This window comes from Halichoerus grypus, chromosome 12 (genome assembly GCF_964656455.1).
Source record: "Halichoerus grypus chromosome 12, mHalGry1.hap1.1, whole genome shotgun sequence".
Classification (NCBI taxonomy): Eukaryota; Metazoa; Chordata; class Mammalia; order Carnivora; family Phocidae; genus Halichoerus; species Halichoerus grypus.
In genome coordinates, this window is record NC_135723.1 from 70,606,584 (window position 1) to 70,633,108 (window position 26,525).

Here is a 26,525-nt window from a genome sequence, read left to right on the forward strand (position 1 = left end):
CTAACTTAGTAATTATAAATTTGGGGGGAGAAATTTAGAAATCATTGCCTCATGATAGCATAAAAAGCTAGATAAAAATAGTAAAACAGAAGACCTTGAGTACATGACTGATGTATAGGTGTATCACATACACTCTCAAGGTATAATACACTAACACGCTTTTTCAATTTTAAGTATCTCTGAAAGATCTTTAAATCTTTGCAAATTGTAAATATCTTTGGAAAATGTCTAAATGAAACATTTATTTTTATAGCTGGTACATCAGTGTCACCTTGATGGCACCTGACCAGTAATTAAGCATGAGATGAATTGCAAATCGTCCTTCTGTTTTTGCCAGGAACCCACTTTGCAGGATATAAAGCTGCTTTTTGGTATTGTGATACATGCAATTTCTGGCCAATCTGATGCAATCTTGTGGGATTCTTTTGAATTCCATTAGGAAAAAAAAAGACTTAGAAAGCTTAGACTTCTCAATCTTTAGTTTCAGTCCAATCTATTGCCACATAGCTCTTGCACCTGTGTTACTGGGCAGGAAGGCAAACCTCATCTGACCTTTGCCACACATCTTTATACAGGATTTGTCTATCTCAGCACTACCGGCATTTTGAACTAGGTAAGTCTCTTTTTTCCAGATTTGTTGAGGTATAATTGACCAAGATTGTGTAAGTTTAAGGTATACAATGTAATGATTTGATATATGTATATTTGCAAAATGATTACCACATTAAAGTTAGTTAACACATCTATCACCTTGCAGAGTTTGTCTTGGCTAATATAAATAATGCTGCAGTGAACATGGGGGTGCATATATCTCTTCAAGGTGGTGATTGGATTTTGTTTGAATATATACCTAGAAGTAGGTTTGCTGGATCATATGGCAGTTCAATTTTTAATTTTTTTGAGGAACCTCCATACTCTTTTCTATACTGGCTACCCGCAGTGACAGTGTTTCCTTTCCTTCACATCCTCACCAGTCCTTGATATCTCCTGTCTTTTTGATTTTAGCCATTCTAACAGGTGTGTGACGATACCTCCCTGTGGTTTCGATTTGCATTTCTCTGATGATTAGTGGTGTTGAGCACCTTTTCATGTACTTGTTGACCATTAGGAGATCCTTTTCTTTTTTTAAAGATTTTATTTATTTATTTGAGAGGGAGAGCACAGAGGAAGAGGAAGAGAGCACAAAGGGAGAGGGAGAAGCAGACTCCCTGCTGAGCAGAGAGCCCGACTTGGGGCTCGAGCCCAGGACCCCAGGATCATTACCTGAACCGAAGGCAGATGCTCAACCAACTGAGCCACCGAGGCCCTCTCTTTGCCCATTTTTGATTAGATGAAGATGATGATAATGATAATGGCGGTGATTTTGCTTTTGAGTTGTATGAGTTACTTTTGGATGTTAACCTCTTAAAGATAGTGGTTTACAAATATTTTCTCGCATCATTTAGGTTGCCTTTTCATCTTGTTGATTGTTTTGCTATGCAGAAGCTTTTTAGTTTGATGTAGTCCCCCTTGTTTATTTTTGCTTTGTTGCTTGTGCTTTGTCTGTCATACCCATAAAATCATTGCCAAGACCAATGTCAAGGAACTTTTTTCATTATTACGTTTTTTTGTAAGAGTTTCATGGTTTCAGGTCTTGGTTAGGTCTGTACCATGTGGGGCTGTCCTGTCCATTGAAGGATGTTTAGCAGTATCCCCAGACTGTATCCCCAGACTGTATCCCCAGACTCTACTCACTAGATGCTGGTAGTTCCTCTCTCTCAGGTGCAAGAACCAAAAGTGTCTCTCAGCATTGTCAACTATCCCCTGGGGGGCTAAACTGTGCCCAGTTGAGAATCATTGCTTTATCCCTTTGGATTCATGTAAGGTTTTTGAAAAAGGATATGAGCAAAAACAATTTTACCTTCTGTTGCTTAGGATTTGCAGACACTATTAAAGTTTTCCAACCTTGTCAAGCCCCAGACTTGTAGATATTCTATCCTTTTACCTCTTGCAAACCGGCCAGTCCTTGCCTGATCTCATCTCTCTTGTAATAACTTGCCAAAAAGTGGCAAGGAGCTGCAAATGCATAGTGATGTTCTGGCCTTTTTTTTTTTTTTCCTGCTTCCCTTAGAGTTGTTAGCATGATAAGCATATGATTTGTCTTCTAAATTATCACAGGAGACACTGTTACCAAAAGTTTTGCTGTGGCATAGCAAGAGTCACCAGATTTTTAGTGTCCTTTATTCTTGCCACCACATGGCTAAATCAATAGGACATTTTAGGCTTTTGTTTTGGCAACACTCTACTTCTGATTATTAGTCTCTGTTACAGGTTTGAATGACAAGAAAAAAGAAGATTTTCTACAGAAGAAACAGCTAATGGAAAGGTGCAAGAGTAGGAACGTGCTTGGTCTATTTGAGGAAACAAAAGAAAGCCAGTGTGAATGGAATTGAGTGGAAAAGGGATGGAACAGTCTAAGATGAGATCATAGAGCTAAGCAGGGCCCAGGTGTGTAGGGCTTTCCAGCCAGTGTAAGAAGTAAGGATTTGTTCCAGGAGCAAGGGGAAGCCATTGGAGTGTGTTAAGCGGAGAAAGAGAGAAAGTTGGGCCATTGTGGGTAACATGGGAAAAATGGACTGTAGGGAAATGAACAGGAGCAAGGAGTCTTATAAGAGGTTCACATGAGATATGGTAGTTGCTTAGATAGAACTATAGTCAAAGAGATGGAAGAAAATGGGTGGGGATAGGAAGTTTTAAAGATAAAACTGGAAGCTCTCTTTGATAAATTGAATATTGGGTGTAATTAAAAAAGAGAGATCAAGGATAATTCCTGGATTTTGGCTTCAGTAATTGGGGGAATAGTGGTTTAATTTGTTCAGCTGGAAAGGACTCAATGGTAAAAACAAGAGTTCTATTTTTTTTGTTTTTTGGTCAAATTAAGTTTGAAATGCCATTAGTCAGTCATGTGGTTACATTAAGTGGCCTACCTGCTATACAATTCAAAATTTCCTGGAAGATATAAGGAATAGAAATTTTGACTTGAGAGTCATAAGCATTTGAGGATATTGAAAGCCATGGTCCTGAAAGAGGTCATTATTGGAGAGTGGAGAAGAGAAGGAACTTCGCATAGGCTCTGGGGCTTACCAACATTTAGCATTTGAGGATAGGAAGTAGAAAAGTAAAGGACACTGACAAGGGGAAGAGAGAGGGGTAGAAAGGCCCAGAGAGACTGGGTATCAGGGATGAGAGGTGAATCATATTTATGCTGCTGATTTCCAGTCCTTTCGCCAGTAGGAGTTTTGGATATATCCTTCCAGGAGGTATAAGCAGGTAGTTAGTACAAGAGGATTCATGTACTTTAAAAATACTCAAATCCAAACAGGAAGATATAATACATTTTGCAACTTGCTTTCTTAACAGTATATCTTAAAGATCTTTCCATATTGGAGCGCCTGGGTGGCTCAGTCATTGGGCGTCTGCCTTCGGCTCGGGTCGTGATCCCAGGGTCCTGGGATCGAGTCCCGCATCGGGCTCGCTGCTCCGCGGGAAGCCTGCTTCTCCCTCTCCCACTCTCCCTACTTGTGTTCCCTTTCTTGCTGTGTCTCTCTCTGTCAAATAAATAAATAAAATCTTTAAAAAAAAGAAGATCTTTCCATATTAACACACACACACTGACTTTTTCCATGACTTCATAGAATTTAAAATTTATCTTCAAAGTCTAAGCAACTCCCAGTTTTCAGATGTGTTATAAAAGGATACTCTTTCCTCTCTCTCTCATACACACACACACACACACACACACTAATAGTAATATAAAGAATAAGAAGCCACCCCAACCTGAAACATTCCAACTTGAATTAATGAATACTTGGAGCATCAGATTTGACCTTAATTTTGAGATTTAATAATTGGCAGAATGGAGAGTTATGGAATACCAGCAACAATGTTCTCAATCACTAGAAGAGAGAAATGTGGAAAAACAAGAGAAAATGTTCCCTTGTGTAGGTTTCATGCACTCAAAAGTAATAGAATTAAATGAATACCCTTTGACAATGCAGACAAATGGAGAGTTATTAAAACTATCCAATCATAACCCCTGGCTGCTGGAATTCTTGCTTCAATTAATAAAGCAGCTTACTTTGCTTTTATTGAGTTATAAGTAGAAAAATTCAACCTGTTGCCGTCTGAAAAAGTTAGTAACCGTGGGTGTAAAAAATTTCTTCTCTATATTTCTGAACAATTACGTTTCTTACCGCAATGAAGCAATGAGCCTGATTAAAAGACTAATCACTAGATGCTTACATTACCATCAAATTATTCATATTCATTTGTTAGATTGCTTGTAATTGTAAAACAGTTTTTTGTATCACAGAAATAGACTTTGTATGATAATAAGTATACAATTAGTCACCATAAACAAACTTATAACTTAAAACAGTAATGACTTTTGAGAGAAAAATTTCTCACACTTTTGTTCAGTAAATGATCATTGCATTTAGGCATCGTTAATGAAGTGTTACCAATTCCCATTAATACAGTTGAGATGTCTTTTTTCTTTAATAGGTTTGTAAAATATGCCCAACTAATAAGCATTTTGTGGATGTTACAGACTTCAACAGTCCCGAAATGGCTGATTTCTATGACAAGTAAATGCTCTAATAGATGAGGAGAATTTAAGCTACCTAAAAAAAATTCACTGTTTTGGTGAAATAGGCTTCATTAATTTTTTTCAAGCTGTTAGCATCCACACCGAGGTCTGAGGGCCTGGGGAGGGAAGGAGCCTCAGGCCTGGGCAGCTATATCCTGTCTGTTCTTTTAACCTAAAGTTATGTTCCAAACCCACACGGAGGTCACTGTACAACTTGGGGGCTATATTTTTTCCTGGGAGGGCTCTCTTTCTGATCTGATGCACAGGCGCCATGGCCTCAGGCTCTCCCTTACTCTCATTTTTCTCCCATCTGGTCAAGTTTGTATGTGTTGTCAAGATCATTATCCTTAAAACGTTTTTCCTTACACCCTCTTTGCCTTTCTTCTGCTGGTAGACATTTTTAAAGAGCAGATTCTCTGTGATTCTTTCAGCGTGGGCTCAGTCTCTATTCACTGATGGTAGGCAAGAAGGATTCGTCTTAGGGTGTTTTTATTTTTCTCACGGATTGCCACACTGACCACCTGGTCCCTCAACGTCGGGTTAATAGTTTGTTTTATTTGTTTCTCAGAATTTTGTCTACTTTCTTCAGCAGTTTCTTTCTTCTGTACTGTTTTCTCAAGAGGCTATAGAGCATGTTGATTCCCGGCATTTTTTCACTTCATTACAAATGGTTCTGGTTTAAGATAATATTTCTCAAAATGTAGGGTCTGAGTTTGGGACCCTTTCCTATTGGCAGTGCTGAGTGCTCATTGCTATTTTTGTTGTTTTTTTCATCTGGTTTGGGGGATGGGCTTCTTAAATTCTGTCCCAAACTACCAATTATCTAGGACATAAACCCCCAAGGGCAGGATCTTGTTTTATAATCCACTGTCTGCCTAGTTCCAGATTATTTTAGAATAACAAATGACTCTTTCACAAGGTACACTGAATGACAGGTTATATCAGGTATCCTCTGCTATGGAAACTATATTCAGTTGAGTGGTGTGGACCTACTAGACTTAAAGCAGCGGGGTATGTATGTATGTTTCCATCACAACCATCAGCTCCTCCTCCAGGTGGACAGTCCTCCTTTCCGGTCCAGGGTCTCTCCTCCCTCTCCCACTTCCCACAGAAGGCTACTTCTAGTCATCTGCACATCTCAGTAAGCACTGAGAATTGCAGGGGATGAAGTGCATTTTAGGCACTTGGTCTGATTCAAATGAATGCTCTATGCTAGATATTAAATACTTACATGCAGCTCTAGAAGATATGGAAGAGATTTTAGAATATAAATATATTTTATGCAATATAAAATAATTATATAATATATAAGATTATATATATATTTTATATAAATATAATTTTTCTCAACATGAACAGTTGTGTATGCATTGATGAAACCGGCAAGTCTGTTGCCCACCTTCTGTATGCCGGGCCTTGAGTGCCCAATGCGGTCATGACTGCGATAATCCCCGCCCTCAGAGGGCTCATGATCTAGTGAGAGACGAAAGTAAATACAGATTATATACATTTGCAACATCGTTTCAAGGTATTGATGAAAACAATTCAAATCCTGCAGGATCCAGTCACTATTGATAATAGAGATGAAAGTTAAGAAAAGTCTTTTTTTAAAAGATAGATTGATTGATTTGTTTATTTATTGATTTATTTATTTATTTGAGAGCGAAAGACTGAGGTAGCAAGAGAGAGAGCACAAGCGGGGAGGAGAAGGAGAAGGAGACTCTCCACCAAGCAGGGAGCCCAATGCGGGGCTCAATCCCAGGACCCTGGGATCCTGACCTGAGCTGAAGGCAGATGCCTAACCGACTGAGCCACCCAGGCACCCTGAAAGTTCAGAGAAGTCTTTACATTTTATTCCCCTGCAGATTGGAGGAATAGATTGGTGATTGTTTTTTAAAGCTTTTGAAATTTTGCCTGAAATTCAAATGAAAATTTTGCATAACATTTCTGGGCTTTAAAGAGGAAAAAAAATATATTTGGCAACCTAAGGTATCTTTACTTAAGATAGGAATCTTTTCATGTTCCCTGAGTACGCACTTAAAGTCAAAGATTCACACCAACTATTTAAATGCAAAACTCTCATTGAATCCGACAGCTTTCTCTTCTGCTTTTAGCTACTAGTTTATTTTCCCCTTGCTCTTTGAAAATGAATGCTGTATGAAAATTGCTAGGTATACTTGCTAAGGTGTAGGCATAAATGGTACCATCTGGTATCGTTAAATGCATTCTACCAAAATAGCCATACCATAGAAGAAAGTTAACTGCTATTTGATTTACTAAACCAGGAAAACTTGCTGTGTTTATTTTAACCCGATATCTTTTCATGGCTGTATTTCCAATGTTTTGTTAAGATTTTTACAAGAGAAAATTAAAATTCTGTGTTGCTTCTTTTCTAGTAAGTGTGAGTTCTAGTTTACTAAGATCTATTTCTCATACATTCTTGAAAGAGCTAAGCAAATCCATGTATGTATCTTTTAACTTTATGGAATACGAAATAAGAAGGATAGGAATGCCAAGATTTCAGCATCTTTTAGATTTTCTTCTCTCTTTTTCTATTGATCCCTACTGTTCCAAAGCAGATTTCTTTCACATTTCCAAGGAAATGCCTATAGCAATGCCATGTTCTCATGCTGGATGACAAAATAAGGTGGATCGTTTCACAATTCCTTTTACAAAACAAAACTCTTGCTATTAAGCCTCCTTATAGCAATAAATGTGTGACTGACATCATTCATAAGCTTGGAGAATTTGAAACTAATTGAATCTACATGAAAGAAACAATATTTGAGTAATACATCAAAAAATAAAAAGTATACATTTTCCAAAAAAAAAAAAATTTTTTTTCAACTTACACATTTAAAGTAGGAGATAGAGGAATATGCATTGTTTTCCTTTCTGCCCTACCTCAGACCTAAATTCTATGATCACTAACTGACCTTTTCAAACAAAACAAAGAATCAGCCTCCGGCTTCACTAGGGGCAAGAACGATGAGTAGACTTGGCACTAGCATGTGCAGTGGCCTCGGAAGTAGACACAGCCCCGGCTGAAATTGTGGCTTGGACTTTCTCTTCATCTTGCAGAGTCTCCTCAGACTGATGTGTGAAAGAACTTGGCTTAGTCCCATGAACCCTGGCCAGAAACTCTAGGATTTTCATCTTGTTGGTTTCAGTGTGGGCTCTTGGGCCTCAAAGAAATTCCAATTGTGTAGGATCATCATGGAACCACTTACTGTTACTCCAGGTACTTTTCCTTCATGAAATCTTTGGTGATGAGCACCCTGGGCTCCCCAAAGACAAAGTGCTTCCTCTCAGAATACATCCCCATCAATTTCAGAACTTCCTAGACTTCCCTTCAGTGACACAGCTGTCCTTCACGAAGATCATACCCAGGATAAGTATCAGGATGCTGGTCTCAGGCCCACCATTTTCAACATGCAGCCTACCATATGTGAGGCCCAATTTGATGAGGAGGTCATAGCAGAGGTTGGTGGGATCTACTTCCTTCACATCAAGGCCAAAGATCACCTCCATGTACTCAGAGGCTCTCAGGACGATCTCAATGAGGTGGTCTTCATACTCGTTGATGACAATCTTCAACATATCTGCCTTTGTCATTGGTTCGTTCATTCGATACCTGAGCAGCATGAAGTTGACCAATGAATCTACTACTCTCTTATCTGTGGGCACATTCTTGGGGTCTAGCCCAGACTGTGAAGTGCTATTTTAGTTCTTCTTCTTGGCTATTGGACCCCGCACCTGATGTGCTTGATGAGGTGGCTGTGGTGGCAATGGAAGACGAAAGGAAACTCTGAGGATGCTCTGGAGTGCCAGTTACACCAACATCAGGAGCCTCCTTGAGATTGCCAGGCTTTAGAAGGTGGGAGGAAAGACAGGTCTCCTCCAGAGCCTTGGAGACCCATATATCCCCTAGGTCTTACTGGGTCTCACTTCAGGTCTGAAGAGGGAGATCATGTAAGCACTGTGGACTCTTCTGAGGTAGAGGCGTGATGTCCCTGGTGGATGGCAGTGAGCAGGAGTGTGGACGGGAAGGTGGGCAATGAGAAATCATGGCCAAATGTTAGTAACGATGCAGAGAAATGATCCACCCATACTTTGCTGGTGGTAATATAAAATGGAACAGCAACTCTGCTTTTTTACTATCAGTCATATCCCAGAAGAAGATGTCTTCTTGAGACTGAGTCAGTGTAGCTTGAATTTTTGGAATCTGATGAATGTAGATTTTCTTGGGGATATCGAAATATCCTAGAAGGCTCAGTTCTGTTACGTATAAAATAAACTAAGTCTTCTTCAATTGTGAGGCATTCAAGAGCATAAAAGATAGATCATTAGTTTATTATAAAACGATATAACTCAAGAACAGCTAGGTGGAAGAGAGGGGTGGGGGGCGGGGAGGGTTGTGGAAGAGAGTGGGGGGTGCATGGAGCTTCCATGCCCTCCCCAGGTGTGCCACTCTCCCAAATCCCCACATGTTCACCAACCTGGAAGCTCTGCATTATTGTTTTTAAAACAAGTATTTTTTCATTCCATTGTCCATTCCTTTCCATTTGCTCATCCCACTTTCTATGAGAAACAAGGTACTTCTTCCTCCTTAAATTGTTCTTTGTTCTTGGTAGCCTGCTTGGAACCAGGCTCTGCACCCATATTTTTAGATGTATGATCTGGAACCTAATGGAATTAGAAACAGAAACATGTCAAAACAGTACTTTCTCATTACCTGCCTTCTTCCAGTATCACTAGGGAGAAATGCAAAGATACAGATGTCCTATTTGTACATGGCAGCCCCTCAATGCTTTCTCTGAGAGTGGAGGAACAGTAACTCGAGGTCATCTACATGTGACCAGGACAAACATTCTGGGTCTGTCTAAATCCTGTGAGGAAAGAGAGCTGCGTGCAATGCGACCTACACCGGTATCAGGTCCTGTAGATCTTTGCAGAACTGCAAACCTGTAGAAGGCTGCCCTGCACAGATTTCTTTCAGCTCCATATCTGGGTATCAGGAAAAATATGCAGGTAAGATAAACTCACAGCTCCGGTCACCAGCCCAGGGTTCTGCCTCTGATATTGGTATGAAGGGAATTCTTTCCTTCCTCCTTAATTTGTCAAGTAATTATTGCATAGCAAGCTTTAGTTGCAGGGGATGAAAGGGCAAGTAAGACCAGATGCAGTCCCTGCTCTCATGGAGGTTACAGTCTCCTAGAAAAGAACTAACATCAAATAATGACACAGATAAATGTGCACTCACAGCCTGAGTGAGTACAGTTCCGTGAGAGTGAGGAACTAAAGAATCCAATCTGGTTGCTGGGGCAGGCAAGTCTTCCCTGAGCAGCAGTGTCTATACTGAAGTAATTTGGGGGAGGGGGCGGAGAGGAAGGATGGTCCTTGGGTGGGAGGAGAGCATGTACAAAGGCACTGTGCTTAGAGGGAGCAGGATGATTGAGGAACTGAAAGAAAGCAGCATGGTTGGGGTGTAGAGGGTCAGACAGAGTGTGGTGTGATGTGATCCTGGACAGACAGGGGCCAGACCGTATCGAGGTCTCACGGAAATAAGGATATCATTACAAGAGCAGTGGGAGGTCCCTGAAAAGATTTAAGCAAGGGGCTGGTGTGGAGAGAGGAAGTTGGGGTAAGGTGACATGCCCCCAAGTCCCTGGATTCCTTGTGGGTTTAGCCTCTGTAAATATTCTAACCTATTTTTTTTTCTTTTTCACATTATCCACATTAAAGAACAAAAACCAGCCTAGCAAAGTTTAAGACCTATTTGGCTTTATTCAACAATTCCTGACTCGGGCAACATCCCATCTAACAAATAGAAGTGTGCTTCCAGGAGTCTACAAAATGGAAGGTGTTTATGGGCAGAAATGAGGTGGGACAAGGAAGTTATTAGCAAAAGAAAAGAAAAGATTGTTTCAGACAAGTTCACCTTCCCTTAGGGGAAAGGGCAGGAGGTCTAATCCTGCAGATGTCTCCCAAGTGCTGATCAGGAAATTCCACACTGGTTGGTTTCAGATTCCGCCCCTGGGACAGGCTGAAACTGCAGTTAGGTTAGGGATTAAGTCGATGGCACTTAGCAAGTGATTCCATTTTGAGCCTGTTGTTTCTGTTTAACAATAGTCAAGCCTACTTTTATTTTCAAATAAATGGTAATGACTCTGAGTCTATAAAGATAAATAATTCCTAAGTAGAGACCAAAAAGTCATTACTATTGAGAAAACAGAAAAATTTATTGAATTATTTTTCTAATGAAAATTTCTACTATACTATTTGCCTTGATCAGTCTGAAATTTTGCTCCTTTTAAGATGACAGATTGTATTCTTTTAGTGCCTACTCTATAAAACACTACTTTATTTTTTCATCTTTATACTACCTTTATTCTCAATGAGTGCCCCAATCTCTTTCATGTTCAGACAATCCAAACCCTTAGTAATTTTTATTTTTATTTTTAAATTTTACCTCCTTTCAGCCTTTATATGTCTGGATGAGAGAGGCCAGTTGTGCCGGAGTCCAGCTCCAGCCGGGGTGGGTCTCTCGTAGGAAAGGACGGCATCGGTGAATGAGGAGACACAGACACAGGGTCAGGTTGCAAGCATCTCCTCCTGACAGCCTCGGAGGAACTTTATTTATATGTTAGGATATTTTTGTTTTTCCATACTTTTGTAACATGTGATTATGTTTTTTTTTACAGTTTATCGAGATAATCTTAGATCATTCTCTGGATTACAGACATAGCCTTCTTTCATTTTTCCTTTGTAATGATTAACATGACCTTTATTGATTTCCGCTTATTGACTTTCGCTAAAACTAAAAAACAGTACGCAAAGAGAAAGGTGCTAGACAGAGTGTGACCATCTTGTTATTTTGTTCTATAAAAACTAATTCTTCGTTAATTCTTCAGAATTAGTTTCATTATGATTGCTTAGATAGGCGTAACTAAGATGAGTAGTCACTTTATCATGAAACCCCAGAAATATTCCCACAATTATAAAGATTGCCATAAACAAAATGAAAGAGACTAGCAGGAGCCAGCTGTGGAGTCTCCTGTTTTCAGGATCGTCCCCCATACTTGGACCTTGTCAAACAGCATGAGTAGCTTGGCTCGCGCCACAGTTTCTTTGAGGATATTACTCTGCAAGTCCATTCATCCCTACTTAAGTCAAGTCTTCAAAGAAATGGAACCCCATTGCCAAATATTTACTTGCTCACCCTTCTCTGTCTTGGGTCTGTCTTAATTCACCTTTACTGTTTTGTGGCTTAAGGTCCAGATAGAAAGGTAGGTAAATTATCTGCAAGTGTTCTACACGTGGGGAGATGTATCAGGTAGAAGTTGTTGATTGCAAGCAACAGACTAATAGAACATGAATGTGTTAGAAGAATTTGCTCACCAGGTTTCAGAAGGCACAGAATCAGGGCTGTTTCAGGATCTCTGTAGCAGTCTTAGGAGGGTGCTGTGGAGACATTTTGCTTCATGTATTTGAGAGATGAATACGTTAACGTATTGTGGCAATGGCTTCATCTTAACATTTAAGTGTAAGTTAAAAGACCAAAAGGAGCCAAAAATCCAAATAAAAAAAGAACCTAACACACAGAAAAGAACCTACCACTCATATTTTTGGAAGGTAACTTGACTGTATATTTATAGCTAGGAAAATGATCATGTCCTCTGACCAGTAATCTCAATCTTATAAAATTAAAAAAAAATGTTTGTTAGTTATTAAGCTTATACTTTTGGCAAATTTTCAGAATGCATTTAACTTTGACTTTCATTTGGAGAATACTTTCAGAAATTATGATTCTGTGGAATTGCGATTTTTTTTTTTTTTTTGGGAATAAGAACCAAGTTTATTTGTTCATTTCTTGCGGTTGAAGTATTCCTCGATGACATCCTTCACCTGAGACTCTTTGCCATAGTCCCTAACCACCACACAACTGCAACCAACCACTTTATGGGGTTTTCCCTCTCCGTCAATTTTACAGAGGCCTACCCATTCCCCTAGTTTCTTGTCATCAACTTTGATTAGGTTGATTTGGTGTTCAGCACAAAGGGCCTCCACCAACTTGACATACATAGGCTCATCACAGTTGGATGCAAGCACACAAAGACGGGCTTGGCGCTTGTCTAAGGCTTTGGCAGCTTCGTGAATTCCACGTGCTAGGCCATCGTGGATGAGGGCCATCTTCAGCACCTCTTGTAAAGCAGTATTAACGTCCATTACACCTCCGGCAGCAATGCCTTCCTCCGCCTGGCAGTGGATTACGAGTGTAGCCGAAGTCTGGACTGCGCCCGACCTTCTGCCTCCGCGCAACTCGTTGGCGGCAGGGAAAGAGCTGGAATTGCAAATTTAATCAGTATTTCAGAATATTTCTTGGATAGCTTTGTGCCTGCCCATGAGATTTAACACTCTCAATCAAATCTGTGACTTACAGTTGCAGCAATACCTAAAGATGTACAGTCCGAGTCCGTGATTTAGGCAGAAAACCTTAATTCACAAAGGGCTGCGTTAAAGCCAGTTCCCTGAATCTGAGACTCACAGACATACCTCTGCCTTCAGCTAAGTGCACTTTAAACTTGGAATTGGAATCAAACTTAGCACCAAGTCTTGTGAAGTGAAAGGTCAGCTATTTAATGGTATAGTTTTAATTAAATGATAATGGCTCTTTGTGTTACATAAAAAGAAAGTAAGCAAGTTCCAAAATGGAAGACTGAATAACTAATTCTAATGGGGAAATCAGACTTAGGAACACAGACAGCAAAGTTCTTATTAATTACTTTTTTTAATGAAAATTTATTTTGTTCCATTGGCCTCTGCATTAACTTTTATAATGGAGTGTATTTCCTATATTTATATTAGGATTTTAATTACAGCAAATGTTGCTGAGTCATCTTACCCAGAATGTGGAAAACAGAACAGGAATACTGAAGACATATTGCTATTGGAAGTTAAGATAAACTAGTGATCATGAAAAGTTGCTTTTCAGTATTCACTATTTTAGAAACAAATTTTTAAGTTAGATATCATATTAATTCAGAGTCAAAGTTATTTTTCCTTCAATATTGGCCATTTCCATCTCAAAACTGACAATGCTTCTCATATCTGTAGATAGGGTTATAAATGTTCATTATTCAGTTTATGGTTACTATGGTTAATTTAAATCATAGGGACCAGAGCGACTTTGTGAAGATTCTCATGAAGGCAAAAGTAAAGACTGAGTCATCAGCAAAGCTAATGTGCCCGGGAACAGGCGGATGCACTGTGTGAGTCTGCGTGAGCCCTTGCTGGCTGCTTCCCTCTTTTCAACGTTGATCTACCGACTGCCTCCCTTTACTTCTCAATTTCACCTTATATAAAAACTTGAACCCTGCCTTTTAGCCAAATTACTCTCTTGAAAATGTTCTGAGAAATCCAATGATTTTCTAATTGCTAGTGCCATGGATTTTTAATATATTTTTAACTGAAGTTTAACATAACATGTTGAAAAATGCACAGATCATAACTGTACATCTCAATGAATCCTCTCCTCTAAAGGCGACCACTGTCCTTCCCTTTATGGTTTAGTTTTGCCTGAGTTTTGAACTTTATGTAAACACAATCACACAATTCTCTCTTTCTGGCTTCTTTGTTCCACACTGTATTTTTAAAGTTCTTCTAAATTGTTAGATGGAGGTATTTATTTTCATTTCTGTACAGTGTTCTATTACAGAATATATCATAATTTATCCATTTTACTGGCAATTTGAGTTATAGCCAAGTTTTGGTCATTTTGAATGCTTCCATGGACACTTTGGCATGCATATTTCTTTTGAGTTATATATTTAGGGTGGACTGCTATTCCATAGGATGAATATTCCAACTTTCGTAGATGATGCCAAAAATTTTCTCAAAGTGGTGATAATAATTTAATTCCTCCACCAGTAATGTATGAGGCTTTTCATTACACAAACATGTTATTTTTAGTCTTGAATTTAACTGTTTTGGTAGGTGATTAGTGCTATCTCATTGCATTTTTTATTTGCGTTTCCTGGATTACTGATAAAATTTGTCACTTTTCACAAGTCTGTTGTTTGGATTTCCTCTTTTGTGCAGTACTGGTTCAGGGCTCCTGCTCATTTTTTTTTTTGTTTTTAATGCATTGTTTTTTCTTACTGATTTGTAGTTTTATGTATACACATATCTCCTCTCAGTCTGTGGCTTGACTTTTTACTGTCTTAACTGTGTCTTTTGATGAACATACATTTTTAATTTCAATCAAATCAAATTTGTCAGTTTTTTCTTTTACTGTTACTGTTAGCAGTATGCGGGTCTGCCTTGTGTGAATAGAGGTCTCAGTTCTTGGATTCCCCATGAAAAGATTTAAGTGAGGATCTGCAATCAGATAAAGACAGCCAGAAGGAAAGTAGCAAGCACAAAGCAGTTTATTAAAGCAAAAGTACACTCTCCAGGTGGGAGAACAAGCAGGTTTGCCAGGTGGAACCAGCCCCTAGGTTGTTTTGGGATTGGATGTTATTGCATCTTTCTGAGCTGGGAGGAGCTGGGAGGTACAGTGGGGTGGTCTCTTATGGAGGCTGCTTCCACCCATTGTCAGCCATTGACAAAGTTTGTATTGCAATTGTCATGGCCGCTGTACATCTCAATGAAGCCCCCTTTCTCAAATGTATTGAGAGATGTAAAGCCCCCCTAATGCAAATGTATTATAATGAGTCTAAGGGTTACCTGGGCAGAGGTAGAAGGGGAGAGTGCATGCTCTGCTCCTATGGCTCTTGGTCTGTCAGCCCTAAGGTCTTGGAAGCCACAGGGTGGGGATGTTGTACCCTGGGGTTCTATTTATCACCAGCCTTGCCTCCAGCTCAGGTCTCTATCATTCCCCTTGGAGAACTTGGGACTCTGCCTCCGGTGTTCCTTCCACTGCTCACAGCTAGCTTCTATCTAACATCAGTACTTTTTACATGTTCTCATCCTGAAGGCATGAGAGTATTTCCTATATCGTCTTCTAAATGTTTTACTGATTTATCTTTTAGAAATCACTTTTGGACATTGTAGAACTAGAGATCAAGTCAAACAAGGCTTGTAGGGGTGTTATCTAGGAAAAGTGGAGATCCTCAGTTTGATATAAATGGTTCCAAATCAAGGGCTCAAACAGTTTTTACTGGAAAAAAAAATTACATAGTCTGAGGTTCAGAAGAAGGGAGATATAAATAGCATTTTTCGGGACAATGATGATTGTTCATCCTGGCATCGGTGGGCTTTGTGATTTGCCACTAATTGGATTGCAGTTTCCTGAGTGTGCTAAGCAATGAATTGCTTTGGGATGTGAGGAATGAAAGCCCAGCTTCCCTGAAGACCATCAGGCGGAGCAGCATACCTCATTTTGAGGAAGGGCTTTGAAATCCTTCCTTGTAGGAACAGCAGTACATTTCAGCTAAAAGAAATAGATGTTTGGAGAAATCATAGTGCTGTTTTTTTCATAGTTGGATTTTTATCTGAATTCTGGTGTGTTTGTTACTGAATAGAAGATAAAATATGAGCCATTTAACTGAAAGAAAAAACTATCAAGGAAATCAGCTTCATAATTACTTAAAATGGTATCTATTCTACAATTGTTCTTTTTTTTAAAAAAAAATAACTCCTATCTTACACTTCCCAATTAGCAGTATTTTCATGGAGTAGCTAACAAATGAAATAAAACTATTTATAGATATGGAGACAAATATACTGGTTCCTCTTGCCTTGTTAAATTGGTTTCCAAACAAAATGGTTTCAGTACTCTTAGTTGAAGAAATTATTAATGATGAGAGTAGTTGGGATTTCTGGAAAGGGGCAAGACTTGAATTGAGTCATGAATAAGTATGATTTTAGTCATTTGAAAGGACTTGAGTGAAGGAATCACAGCAATGTGAATGGCATGGGTTGGGCTAGATCCTTGTTGGGTGGGAGATAGCAGGAGAGTTTTTGAATTTAAGTGAGGCCTGATTTGGAAGGCGTTGAAAAGGAGGCAGAGGTGTGTGCATTTGATGTGTCTGGAAATGTGGGAAACTGTTGGAGAAATTGAAGAGTGATGAAAACCACGTTCCAGAAAGGCTGACTGTATGGTGGTGATTCTGTGGAGGGCCAGCCAGCTGAGGGTCTACATGGTCAGGTAGAATGGGCAGGTGCTTTCGAATCAGAAAAGCCTAGCTGTGCTCCGTGCTGTACCAGCTAGCCTCTCGAGCCTCCATCTTCTTGTGTTAGTCAGTAATCATTTGCTGGCAAGTGACTGAATCTCAATTCAGTCTAGGCTTAAAAACAAAATCTATTGGACAATTACTGGATTGACTGCCAAAGCGGAGGGATTGCGGAACAGCCAAGCCTGGGGAAAACATAAACTGAGGCAGCTGGGGGGCACTCAGGAAATGGAGCTAGAGATTTCTCTTTCTCTCTGTAGGGAAGGGCAGGGTACAGGGTAGCTTTCACTTTTCTCACAACCACAGTACTGGAGGGGGCTACTGGTCACTGCATGCTCACTCTCTCTTCCCAGTTTCTCTAACAAAGAGAAAGGACTTTTTTCTTGGCTAGAGTGATTAAATTCTGAGAGAAGAATTTATGACCTAGCTTAGGATCTTAGGCAGGTTCCTCAACCTCTCTGTGCCTCCGTCGCCTCATCTGATAAATGAGAAAAGTACTGGGACCCATGTCATAGGGTTGTTGTGAGGATGAAATGCCTTCAAATGTTTACAACATTGGGGATGGTTGCCAGCACGAAACTGCTGTGGTGGTGGTGTCACCGCTGTTAGGGCCGCCCTGGACCATCCCTGTGCCAGGAGTGTGTGGTTTCATGGTTGACCCCAACGTGCCTGGGAGGAGGGGGAAGGGCACTGTCATCCATACCATGAAATTGGGTGGGGAAGGGGCAATGCCCCACAGAATGGTGAGGGGAAGCCAAGGGCTGTCAGCCAGACAAAAATAATAGCTTTCCTCCATTTCTCATTTGTAAAAGCTTTGCAACTGAGTTGCAGTGCTACTGTTGAGAATTAATAAAAATGTATGTGAAGTGCCTGTCACACGGCAAGTCTGTAAGATACGTTTGCGCTAGACAACTGGCATGAATAAAACCAGGGCCTGGGCTGGATACCAGTAAGGGGAAGTAATGGAATGAATATTGGAAGGAAAATCTGATGGACTTGGATTGGTGTGTGGATTGTGTTGATGGTGGATGGGGGCGATCACTTCAGCTGTTTTGCCTTTTGGCTGCGCCTTATGACAAAGAGCCGTTGTATACACAGATGTTCCCATTAAAAATATGGGTTTTGGGGGCGCCTGGGTGGCTCAGTCAGTTAAGCGTCTGCCTTTGGCTTAGGTCATGATCCTGGAGTCCTGGGAAGGAGTCCCAGTCAGGTTCCCTGCTCAGTGGGGAGTTTCCTTGTCCCTCTCACTCTGCCTCTCCCCTCACTTGTTCTCTCTCTCTCAAATAAGTAAATAAAATCTTAATATAAACAAACAAACTATGAGTTTTGTTAGTTCCTCCCGTGGGTGGGAGGGTTGCTCAGAGGGTGGGAGGTGTATCTTGCAGTCTCTGCAGCTTGGTGCTATTCAGTCCATGCTAAGAGAGATTAAGGTCTCAGCATCCTGCAGATCCTCTAGGACCCTGGGTTATGCTTCCTTCAAACAGAAAGAGTGACGTCTTCAGTCATCATCAGTCCCAGCAGAGAAAGCAGTGTGCATGGCTGGCCAGAGAGATATTGCTAATTTGTGGCAGAGGAGTCTCCCTTTCTATGAGGCTAAGAGGGTATTGTGGCTCTTACCAGTGCTACCGGATGATCCGGTCATTTACTCCTTTCTTCATACTAACATTCACATTATTCAAAATCCAAACCAACATTTATAGCATCATATTACATTGTTCATAATTTTGGGCTATAGGCTTCCACTGATTAAATTACTACTGTAGTGGTCGTTTTTTTTTTTTTTAATCCATTATATGGTGAATTGAAAAGGAGAATCAGGTGTAAAAGAGATCATCTCAGACCTTCCCCAGGCTCAGAAATGAGAGAGAGGCATGAGTCAGGGATAATTCCAGGTTTTTAAAGCTTCAGCTAAGAGGTGGGAAAATACGTTTTCATTTCAAACTTTTTGGAATGTTCAAGTAAACACACCCTCAAAGATCTTTTTGTGTATGATGTTCTCAAAATGAGGACGAAAAACTACAAATTCCAGCAAAACAGCATTGTGACATTGCTCTGAAAAGATTTTGTGAAAGGAGTTGTGTAAAGATTTGATCGACATAGATTATCCCTGCAGGAAAGAAAAAGCCTGGGAAGAGAAAGAGGCAGAGAAAATGAAACTTCTGATTTGTCCTACAAGTGCATAGCAGACCAGAGGGGTTCAAAGAGAGGAGATTGGCAACAAAACGCGCAAGGTAAAATGCAGGGGGTAGAAAGAGAGTCTGCAGAGGGCTCTGTAAAACAGGAGGTTCTGAGATCTCTTTGCCTCCAGATGATACTCTCCAATGCGTAGAAAAGTGTGAGAGGGGTTCTTATTTCAGAGTGGTTTATTTGACCTCCTGTTAGGTGCTTATGACATTCATTGACCAGAGCTTTACCTAACTTTTATTATTTCTTATGATCTTCATCATTCCTGGGGCTGCCATATGTATACCCGCCCCTGCAACACACACACCTATGTCTGTGTGTATAAATGTTATAATTGTGTTAGAGAAGAAACAAAGCAGTGCTGGTCACACGCATTTGTGGTGTGTGCCTATGGAACATATACCTCATTCACTCCTATATCAGTTTCATGTTCACTTTATTATTAATATATCAGTTCACTTTGTACTCTGAGTCTTCTAAATTAGCTAATTGTATTGATCAAATGAATTCATAATCACCAGTCACCGTCCTAATTAATTAATAGCAGCAGGAGCAGTAACAATTTTCTGCCTCTGTAGCGTTTTACAGTTTACAGAGTGCTCTCGCAGATTTATCTTATTTGATAAATGAGCTTGCAGTGCATGTTGCATCCATTCAACCAGCCCGTTAGGCAGACAAAAATGCCCTCTTGAAGTGAGAGTATCTCTTTTCTCACAACCACAGAGAATGACCTCTGTTCCAAGGCCTATTTCAATAAATGACATGGAGATTTTAGTTATAAATACAGACTAGCTGAAACCAGGAATCTCAGATAAAGGTTTATTTCTAGAAACACATATACATTTCCCTAGAATCAGGAAGTAACCAAATTTGACACAGAGAACGTACATAGAATTGAATATAAATTTATAGATATCTGTACCCAGCCCTCCTCTCCTACTTTATAGGGCTTTCTTCCTTTAACATGAATGGCATGGGCAGTCATTTTTGCTTTCACGTGGTAATGGCCAGTATCCCTATTCCACACATGGACCAGCAGCCCCATCCCTTCCCACTTTCCTAGAGATTTGGGGCCCTCCTCCTCATCTCTTGCTTTGAGTTCCTGCTTGCACCAAGCTCTTGATCTCTGTGTCTTGCCTTCTGCAGCTGGTCTCTTCTTTCTGCCCCACATCAACACAAATATGGAACAGTCTGCTTCTCTGCAATCCCACAAAGTTATGCGAACACAAGTCTCTTGCAGTTAGTAGGGTAGTATTGCAGGTTTGGGGACATGGAGGATCTAAGAGGCAAAGGGCAAGGCATCATATCACGGCACAGCAAACAAGACACAAGAGTAATCCTTCTCAAACCTGGTTTATAAGTGGATCACTTGGAGATCTTGTTAAAATACAGATTTGGATCCCGTGCGACTGGGGTGGGGCTTGAGATTTTGCATTTTTTTTTTTAAGTAGGCTCTGTGCCCAGCTTGGGGCCCAGTATGGGACTTGAACTCATGACCCTTAGGTCAAGACCTGAGCTGAGATCAAGAGTCAGACACGTAACGGACGGAGCCACCCAGGCATCCCAAGATTTTGCATCTCTGATAAGCTCCAGGTGCTGCTGCGGCTGCTAGGATAAGAACTCTGCATTTAGAAACTCTGGCGTGCAGCAATCTAACTCTGCTTATCTTATTTTCATTCTCTGCTACGTTGGCATTAAGAACATACTGGAGACCTCAGGCATCCTGCTAGCATTAAGAAAAAAATTGTTTTATAAGTGTATGAGGAAAGGAACTATTTTACTCCATAGAGTTCTGATTTAGGTAAAAAAAAAAAAAATAGTCTATTTTCCTCACCTTTAACTGCTGACCTACCCATCATAGCTCTAGCTACTTGAAGGTTCTATTTAACTAGAGTATAAAACCAATATGCATGATAACGAGTCGTCCCCAAACAATATAAAAGAATTGACCTTGATCGAATCAGGAACTCACCAATAGTGAGCTTTGAGTGGTTGGTATTGCCAACTCTAAGCATAACCCCGTAGGGGCAGGAATTACATGAAAGGAAAAAGCTCTAGATTAGTGTCATGGTTAAGGGTAGGGGCTGGAGCCAGAGTGCGAGGGTTAGAATCTTAGCTGCCCTGATTAGTAGCTCTGTGGCCTTGGCAGAGCCACTCCATACAGCAGTGGAGGGTGTATAATGGAGCCCACTGGAGTTGGGTGGTATACAACTTGCAAGTATATGTATAGCCCTGGACCTTGGGCACCTCTTGAGATTATTCTCTGTCTCTTTTTCCTTATTTGTAAATGGAGGCAATAAATACCAACTTCCTAGAATTGGGGAAAGTTTTACATGACTTCATACTTACTAAGTGTTGAGGACAGAGGCTGGCCTATGGCAAACATTCAGTAAATTCCATGTTGCCATTAATTTTCTTTACGATGTAGGCAAAAGGGCAGTAGGGATTTCCATGAAACAGGAATTTTTGTGGCTTTTGAAAGACGTAGGAAATCAAGATTAGAGAGAAAAGAATATTTGATGTATGTCATTATTAATACAACTCTACTGAGAATTAATAAAACAAAATATTTAGACAATTAATAATTTTGACCCCAAATATCCAGCTTCAAGCCTCTTATGTCAGAATGAGGGACAGTCTGTTTGCCTAGGAAGAAATCAGGTCAGGATCAAGAACAGTAGAAGTAGCTAAAGGAGAGAGATGTGGGAAGGCTTTCATTCAACATTATTTGACAAGTATTTATTGAACACAGATGATAGGTGCCAGAGATACAGTGAGGAATGAGATTACAAGGTCTTGCCCTCCGAAACTGATTTATCATTCAGCCAGAAAGGCAGACAGGAAAATAAGCAATTACAGTGTGATGAGTGCTATAACAGGAAGGACAGGGTGGTTGAGGGCAAGCATTTTCTGTTTCAGCCTAGGATTTGCTGTGTTTTTCTGAAAAATTTGAAGGGATATGTTTAAAAACATTTTAATGGTAACAATTGAAAGGGAGGTAAATTGTGACTATAGAATACCCTCATCCTAAGGTTTCCCATGGGTCGTGCTCCCCGGGAGCATGTAACTGCCCAGGCCTGCCCTCCATGCTCACACCCTCGGCGTTCCTTCACCTCCCACATGTTAAGGAACAGGTTGGGAAGAGGGTACGTGTGATAATTTCCTGTTGCAGTGAAAGGTAGTTTGGGTTAACTTGGTGAGGGTCCTGTCAAAGTAATAGACTATTTGTTCTCTATCAGTGAGATTCCAGAGAAGACAGGGAAATGACCAGAGGTTCCTGAAGAAACTCAGCCAACTAGCTTCACTCTTAGACTTTGTCCTCTTGTTCCTTCACTCTTGGACCAGGTCTTTGCATTTTCCTTTCTGCTCCAGAACTCAGGTTGACTATCTCTGGTGCAGGAAGGGATACCCTATGACTTCCCTCTCCACCTCAGCCAGGCTCCCCGTCCCATTCTTGAGTAGACTGTTACCCCTACTTGATTCATATCAGCCTCATTTCAGTTAGAAAAGCTTTCACAGCACTATGACTTAAGACCCCGCCCACAGATTCTCTTAAGTGTTGATCTGTGCATCAGTCATACAAAGAACATTTTCTGTAGCTTTTAAGGAACCAGTACTGAGACGCCATCTATTACAGGCATATCCCAGAGATGTTGCAGGTTTAGTTCCAGACCACTGCAATAAAGTGAATATCACAATAAAGTGGGTCGAATGAAATTTTTGGTTTCCCACTGCATAAAAAAGTAAAAAATGTGCAATAACATCATGTCTAAGAAAATGTATTAGCCTTAATGTAAAATACTTTATTGCTAAAAAATACTAACCATTTGAGCTTTCAGTAGGTCATAAACTTTTTACCGATGGGGGGTCTTCCCTCAGGTTGATGGCTGCTGACTCATCAGGGTGGTGGTTGCTGAAGGTTGGGATGGCTGTGGCAATTCCTTAAAATAAGACAATATGAAGTTGGCTTCATTGACTGACTCTTACACGAGTAATTTCTCTATAGCCTGCAATGCTGTTTGATAGCATTTTACCCACAGAAGAACTTCTTTCAAAATTGGGATCTCCTCACAGCCTACTGCTGCTTTGTCAACCAAGTTCATGTAGTATTCTAAATCCTTTGTTGTCATTTCAACAATCTTAACAGCATCTTCACCAGGAGTAGATTCCATCTCAAGAGACCACTTTCCTTGCTCATCCATAAGAAGCCACTCCTCATCCGTTAAAGTGTTATCGTGAGATTGCGGCAAGTTAGTCATATGTTCAGGCTCTACTTCTTGTTCTGGTTCTCTTGCTATTTCTACCACATCTGCAGTCAGAACACACAGAACATTTATCGATTGAGTTTGCCATTTTATAGGGACATGGTTCATGGTACCCCAAAACAATTACAAGAGTAACATCAAAGATCACTGATCACAGATCACCATAACAAATACAATAATAATGAAAAAGTTTGAAATACTGGGAGAATTACCAAAATGTGACCCAGAGACATGAAGTGACCAAATGCTGTTGGAAAAATGGCGTCGATAGACTTGCATGATGGAGGGTTGCCACAAACCTTCAAATGCAATATCTGTAAGAAAACACAGTATCTGAGAAGTGCAGTAAAGTGGAATGCAATAGAACGAGGCATGCCTGGACATTACTCAGTAAAGATCAGTGTGATTTCTTCCAGAATGTACTGCCAGGCAGGTGATGGTCTCTGGAAGGAGTGATAGAGAGTCACAGCTGTGAAGCCACCTGCCTCAGCTGCAAGGAGGCTCAGAGCTAAATTTAGTACTCAGGCAGAGGATTATATCACCCTCACTTTCCTTTTTTCCTATTAATTTAAATCTCTGTCTTAATTTAACCTCCCTGTGTATATATGTATGTGCCTTTTCTATAAGAAGACTGGATTCCATGATGGTAATAGGAGAGTTGTAAATTATACATGTATTTTAAAAATAGTAATATATTTGATAATGTCTCTACCATTTTTCAAGTCACTCAGGCCCAAATCTTGCAATCTTCTCCCCTCCCTTCATTCCCTAAAGCTATGTCGCATCAATTTTTTTCTCTCGCAAATCCTGAGAGCCGTTTTTTCCTCTATCACCACCACCCCCACTGAAGTTCAGGCTCTCACTATGTTATGCTTAGATTATTCTGCCATCCTCCTGTCACACTCTGAAGTATGTCACCTTAAGTCATGCCTCAGTATCCACATTCCGTAAGTGCTGCCTTCATCAGGCCACTCCTATGCTCACAAACTTAAACTGATTCTCAGTTTCTTTGCTAAGTTTTATTTTCATTGCCAGGTCCTTGGGCCATCGTTGTGTGCCTGTCTGACCTTTCTTCCTTTAACCTCTATTATCCAAATTCCATTCTTGTCTAGCTTGTTTCTTCACTGCCGGGTGCCCGTCTCCCAACCTTTGCTCATGCGTCTCTAACCAAGGATGCTTTCCTTCTCCTCTCCCCTCCTCAACTGAGATGGCTTTTTCCTTTTTTAAGTATTATTTAACAAGTGACATCAGAGTTTGTCTGAGGGAGAGAATCATCTTTGTTTAGGGAACATATAAGAACAAAACTTTGATAAGCTGGTTGGGTGAAAAATGGGACCTTAAGGACATGGGTCAGTAGTGGCTAAGGCAGAAAAATGCCTGCTGGCTCTGCATGAGAGACAGAATGGGAAGGGGAGAGAGCAGTTGCGGGGGGGGGGGGGTGGCAAGCAGAGGAGAGTAAGGGGTGGTGGTGGCAAGCAACAGGTGGAATGCTTTAAGAACAGGGAGGTTTGATTTTCACTTTGAAATTACTTTCTTTGCTCTAATGGAAGCCCCCTCTTCCATTTCCCCCAACCTTCACTTTCATTTGCTCTCTGCGCACAAGCCTAGTATGAGGGTTTCCTGATAGAAACCACAGAAATGGGTTGTTTCATGTGTGATTCAATGTAGCATAGAACAACTGTTTTCTCTTGAGCTAGATTTCAAGCTCATGGAAGGCAGGAGTTACAATGTATTTCCCTTCAGAATTCTCCACAGGGCCAAGCACAAAGCTGGGCAGTCACATACCCAGTTTACCAATGATGAAAGTAGGAAAGTTGTACTACTTGAAGTAGATAGGATGAGCAATTCTCAGGTACATTTACAACTGGCACAGTGGTTAACATACCCACTTGTAAGAGGAAAGTCAAATGTTGTAAAACCTGTTTTTTTAGGAAGTGAGTGTAGATATTCTCATTTATAGCAGAGGTTGGCAAACTTTTTCTGTAAAGGGCCAGATGAAAAATATTTTGGGGGGCGCCCGGGTGGCTCAGTCATTAAGCGTCTGCCTTCGGATCGGGTCATGATCCTGGGATCGAGCCGCACATCGGCTCCCAGCTTTTCCCTCTCCCACTCCCCCTGCTTGTGTTCCCTCTCTCGCTATCTCTCTTTCTGTCAAATAAATAAATAAAATCTTTTAAAAAAATATTTTTGGCTTTCTTGGCAATAATGTCTTTGTCATAGCTACTCAACTTCACCCTTGTAATGTGAAAGCAGTCATACACAACAGGTAAAGAAATGACCACGGATGTGTTTCAATAAAACTTTATGGACACTGAAATCTGAATTTCACATACCTTTCATGTCTAATGAAATATTGTTCTTCTTTTGATACTTTACAACAACTTAAAAAATGTAAAAAACATTCTTCATTGGTGGGCTGTATAAAAACTGGTAGTGGGCAGGGCCTTGGTGGGTAAACCCTAATTTAGAGAATCTATCTTGCTTACTTAGGTACTTTACGAAGTAAGCTTTTATTTTTAAAAATCTACATTCCAGGAATTCCATGCATAATTTTGTTTGAAAATAAAGTTTCCCTGCTTTATACAAAGTTTGAGAGCTCTTTGTAATGATTTTAGACCACCATCAAATGGTTTTATTTCCCTTGAGCCATTATCAAAACTATGAAGTGTGCATCAGCACTAGCAACCATAAATGACTCAGACACATGGGTCGAGAGAGAACACATACAGGGTATGAATACCCAGGCATTTGTATATCAGAGGGCTAAATCACAGAGACTGTGTTTTTTTCCCAAATCTGTAGAACAGTTGGAGACTGTTTCAATTAACTACTTAAATGTATGCCCATTTGCATCTTAGCCGGTGTTGGAGGACTTAAAATCTGTCTACATTAAATTTGTACAACATCCCTGAGCTCGTATCTGGTAGCTTTAGGAATATTATGTAAGTTTTTAAGCCAAAATTCAAAAGAATATTTTGGCTTCAGACTGAAAATAATGCAAGGTTGTTGTTTTCTTACAGAAATTCCTAAAGTTAGAGCTTGACTTGCCTAGGGAAGAAATTCATAATTCAGTAGACCCTGTTAGTTTTCCTGAAGCCCAGAAAAGCTTGAGTTTAACTCATATACTTACACCCATCAAACTTTTATTTTTCTTTTCTCCTACTGGGGGTCATTTAGCTCTAAAATCTCATTAACCATTTTCATAATGATATCACAATATACTGCAGGGATTATTGTAAACATTAAAAAAACTCATTCTGATAATTCATTTTA

General features: G+C 40.2%; 1 protein-coding gene and 1 pseudogene across 1 annotated transcript; both read right to left on the bottom strand.

The window, feature by feature from the left end:
• Positions 1 to 7,600: 7,600 nt before the first annotated feature.
• On the bottom strand, positions 7,601 to 8,696 carry LOC144379632 (melanoma-associated antigen B16 pseudogene; annotated as a pseudogene).
• A 3,762-nt stretch (positions 8,697 to 12,458) lies between these two features.
• On the bottom strand, positions 12,459 to 25,592 carry LOC144379633 (small ribosomal subunit protein eS12-like). Its single transcript, XM_078059825.1, has 6 exons — positions 25,586 to 25,592; positions 23,552 to 23,566; positions 23,144 to 23,296; positions 22,846 to 22,928; positions 13,069 to 13,082; positions 12,459 to 12,971 (listed from the first exon to the last, which is right to left on the bottom strand). The coding sequence occupies exons 1-6, from the start codon at positions 25,590 to 25,592 to the stop codon at positions 12,494 to 12,496; spliced, it is 750 nt and encodes a 249-aa protein (XP_077915951.1). The 3' UTR covers positions 12,459 to 12,493.
• Between the last annotated feature and the right edge of the window lie 933 nt (positions 25,593 to 26,525).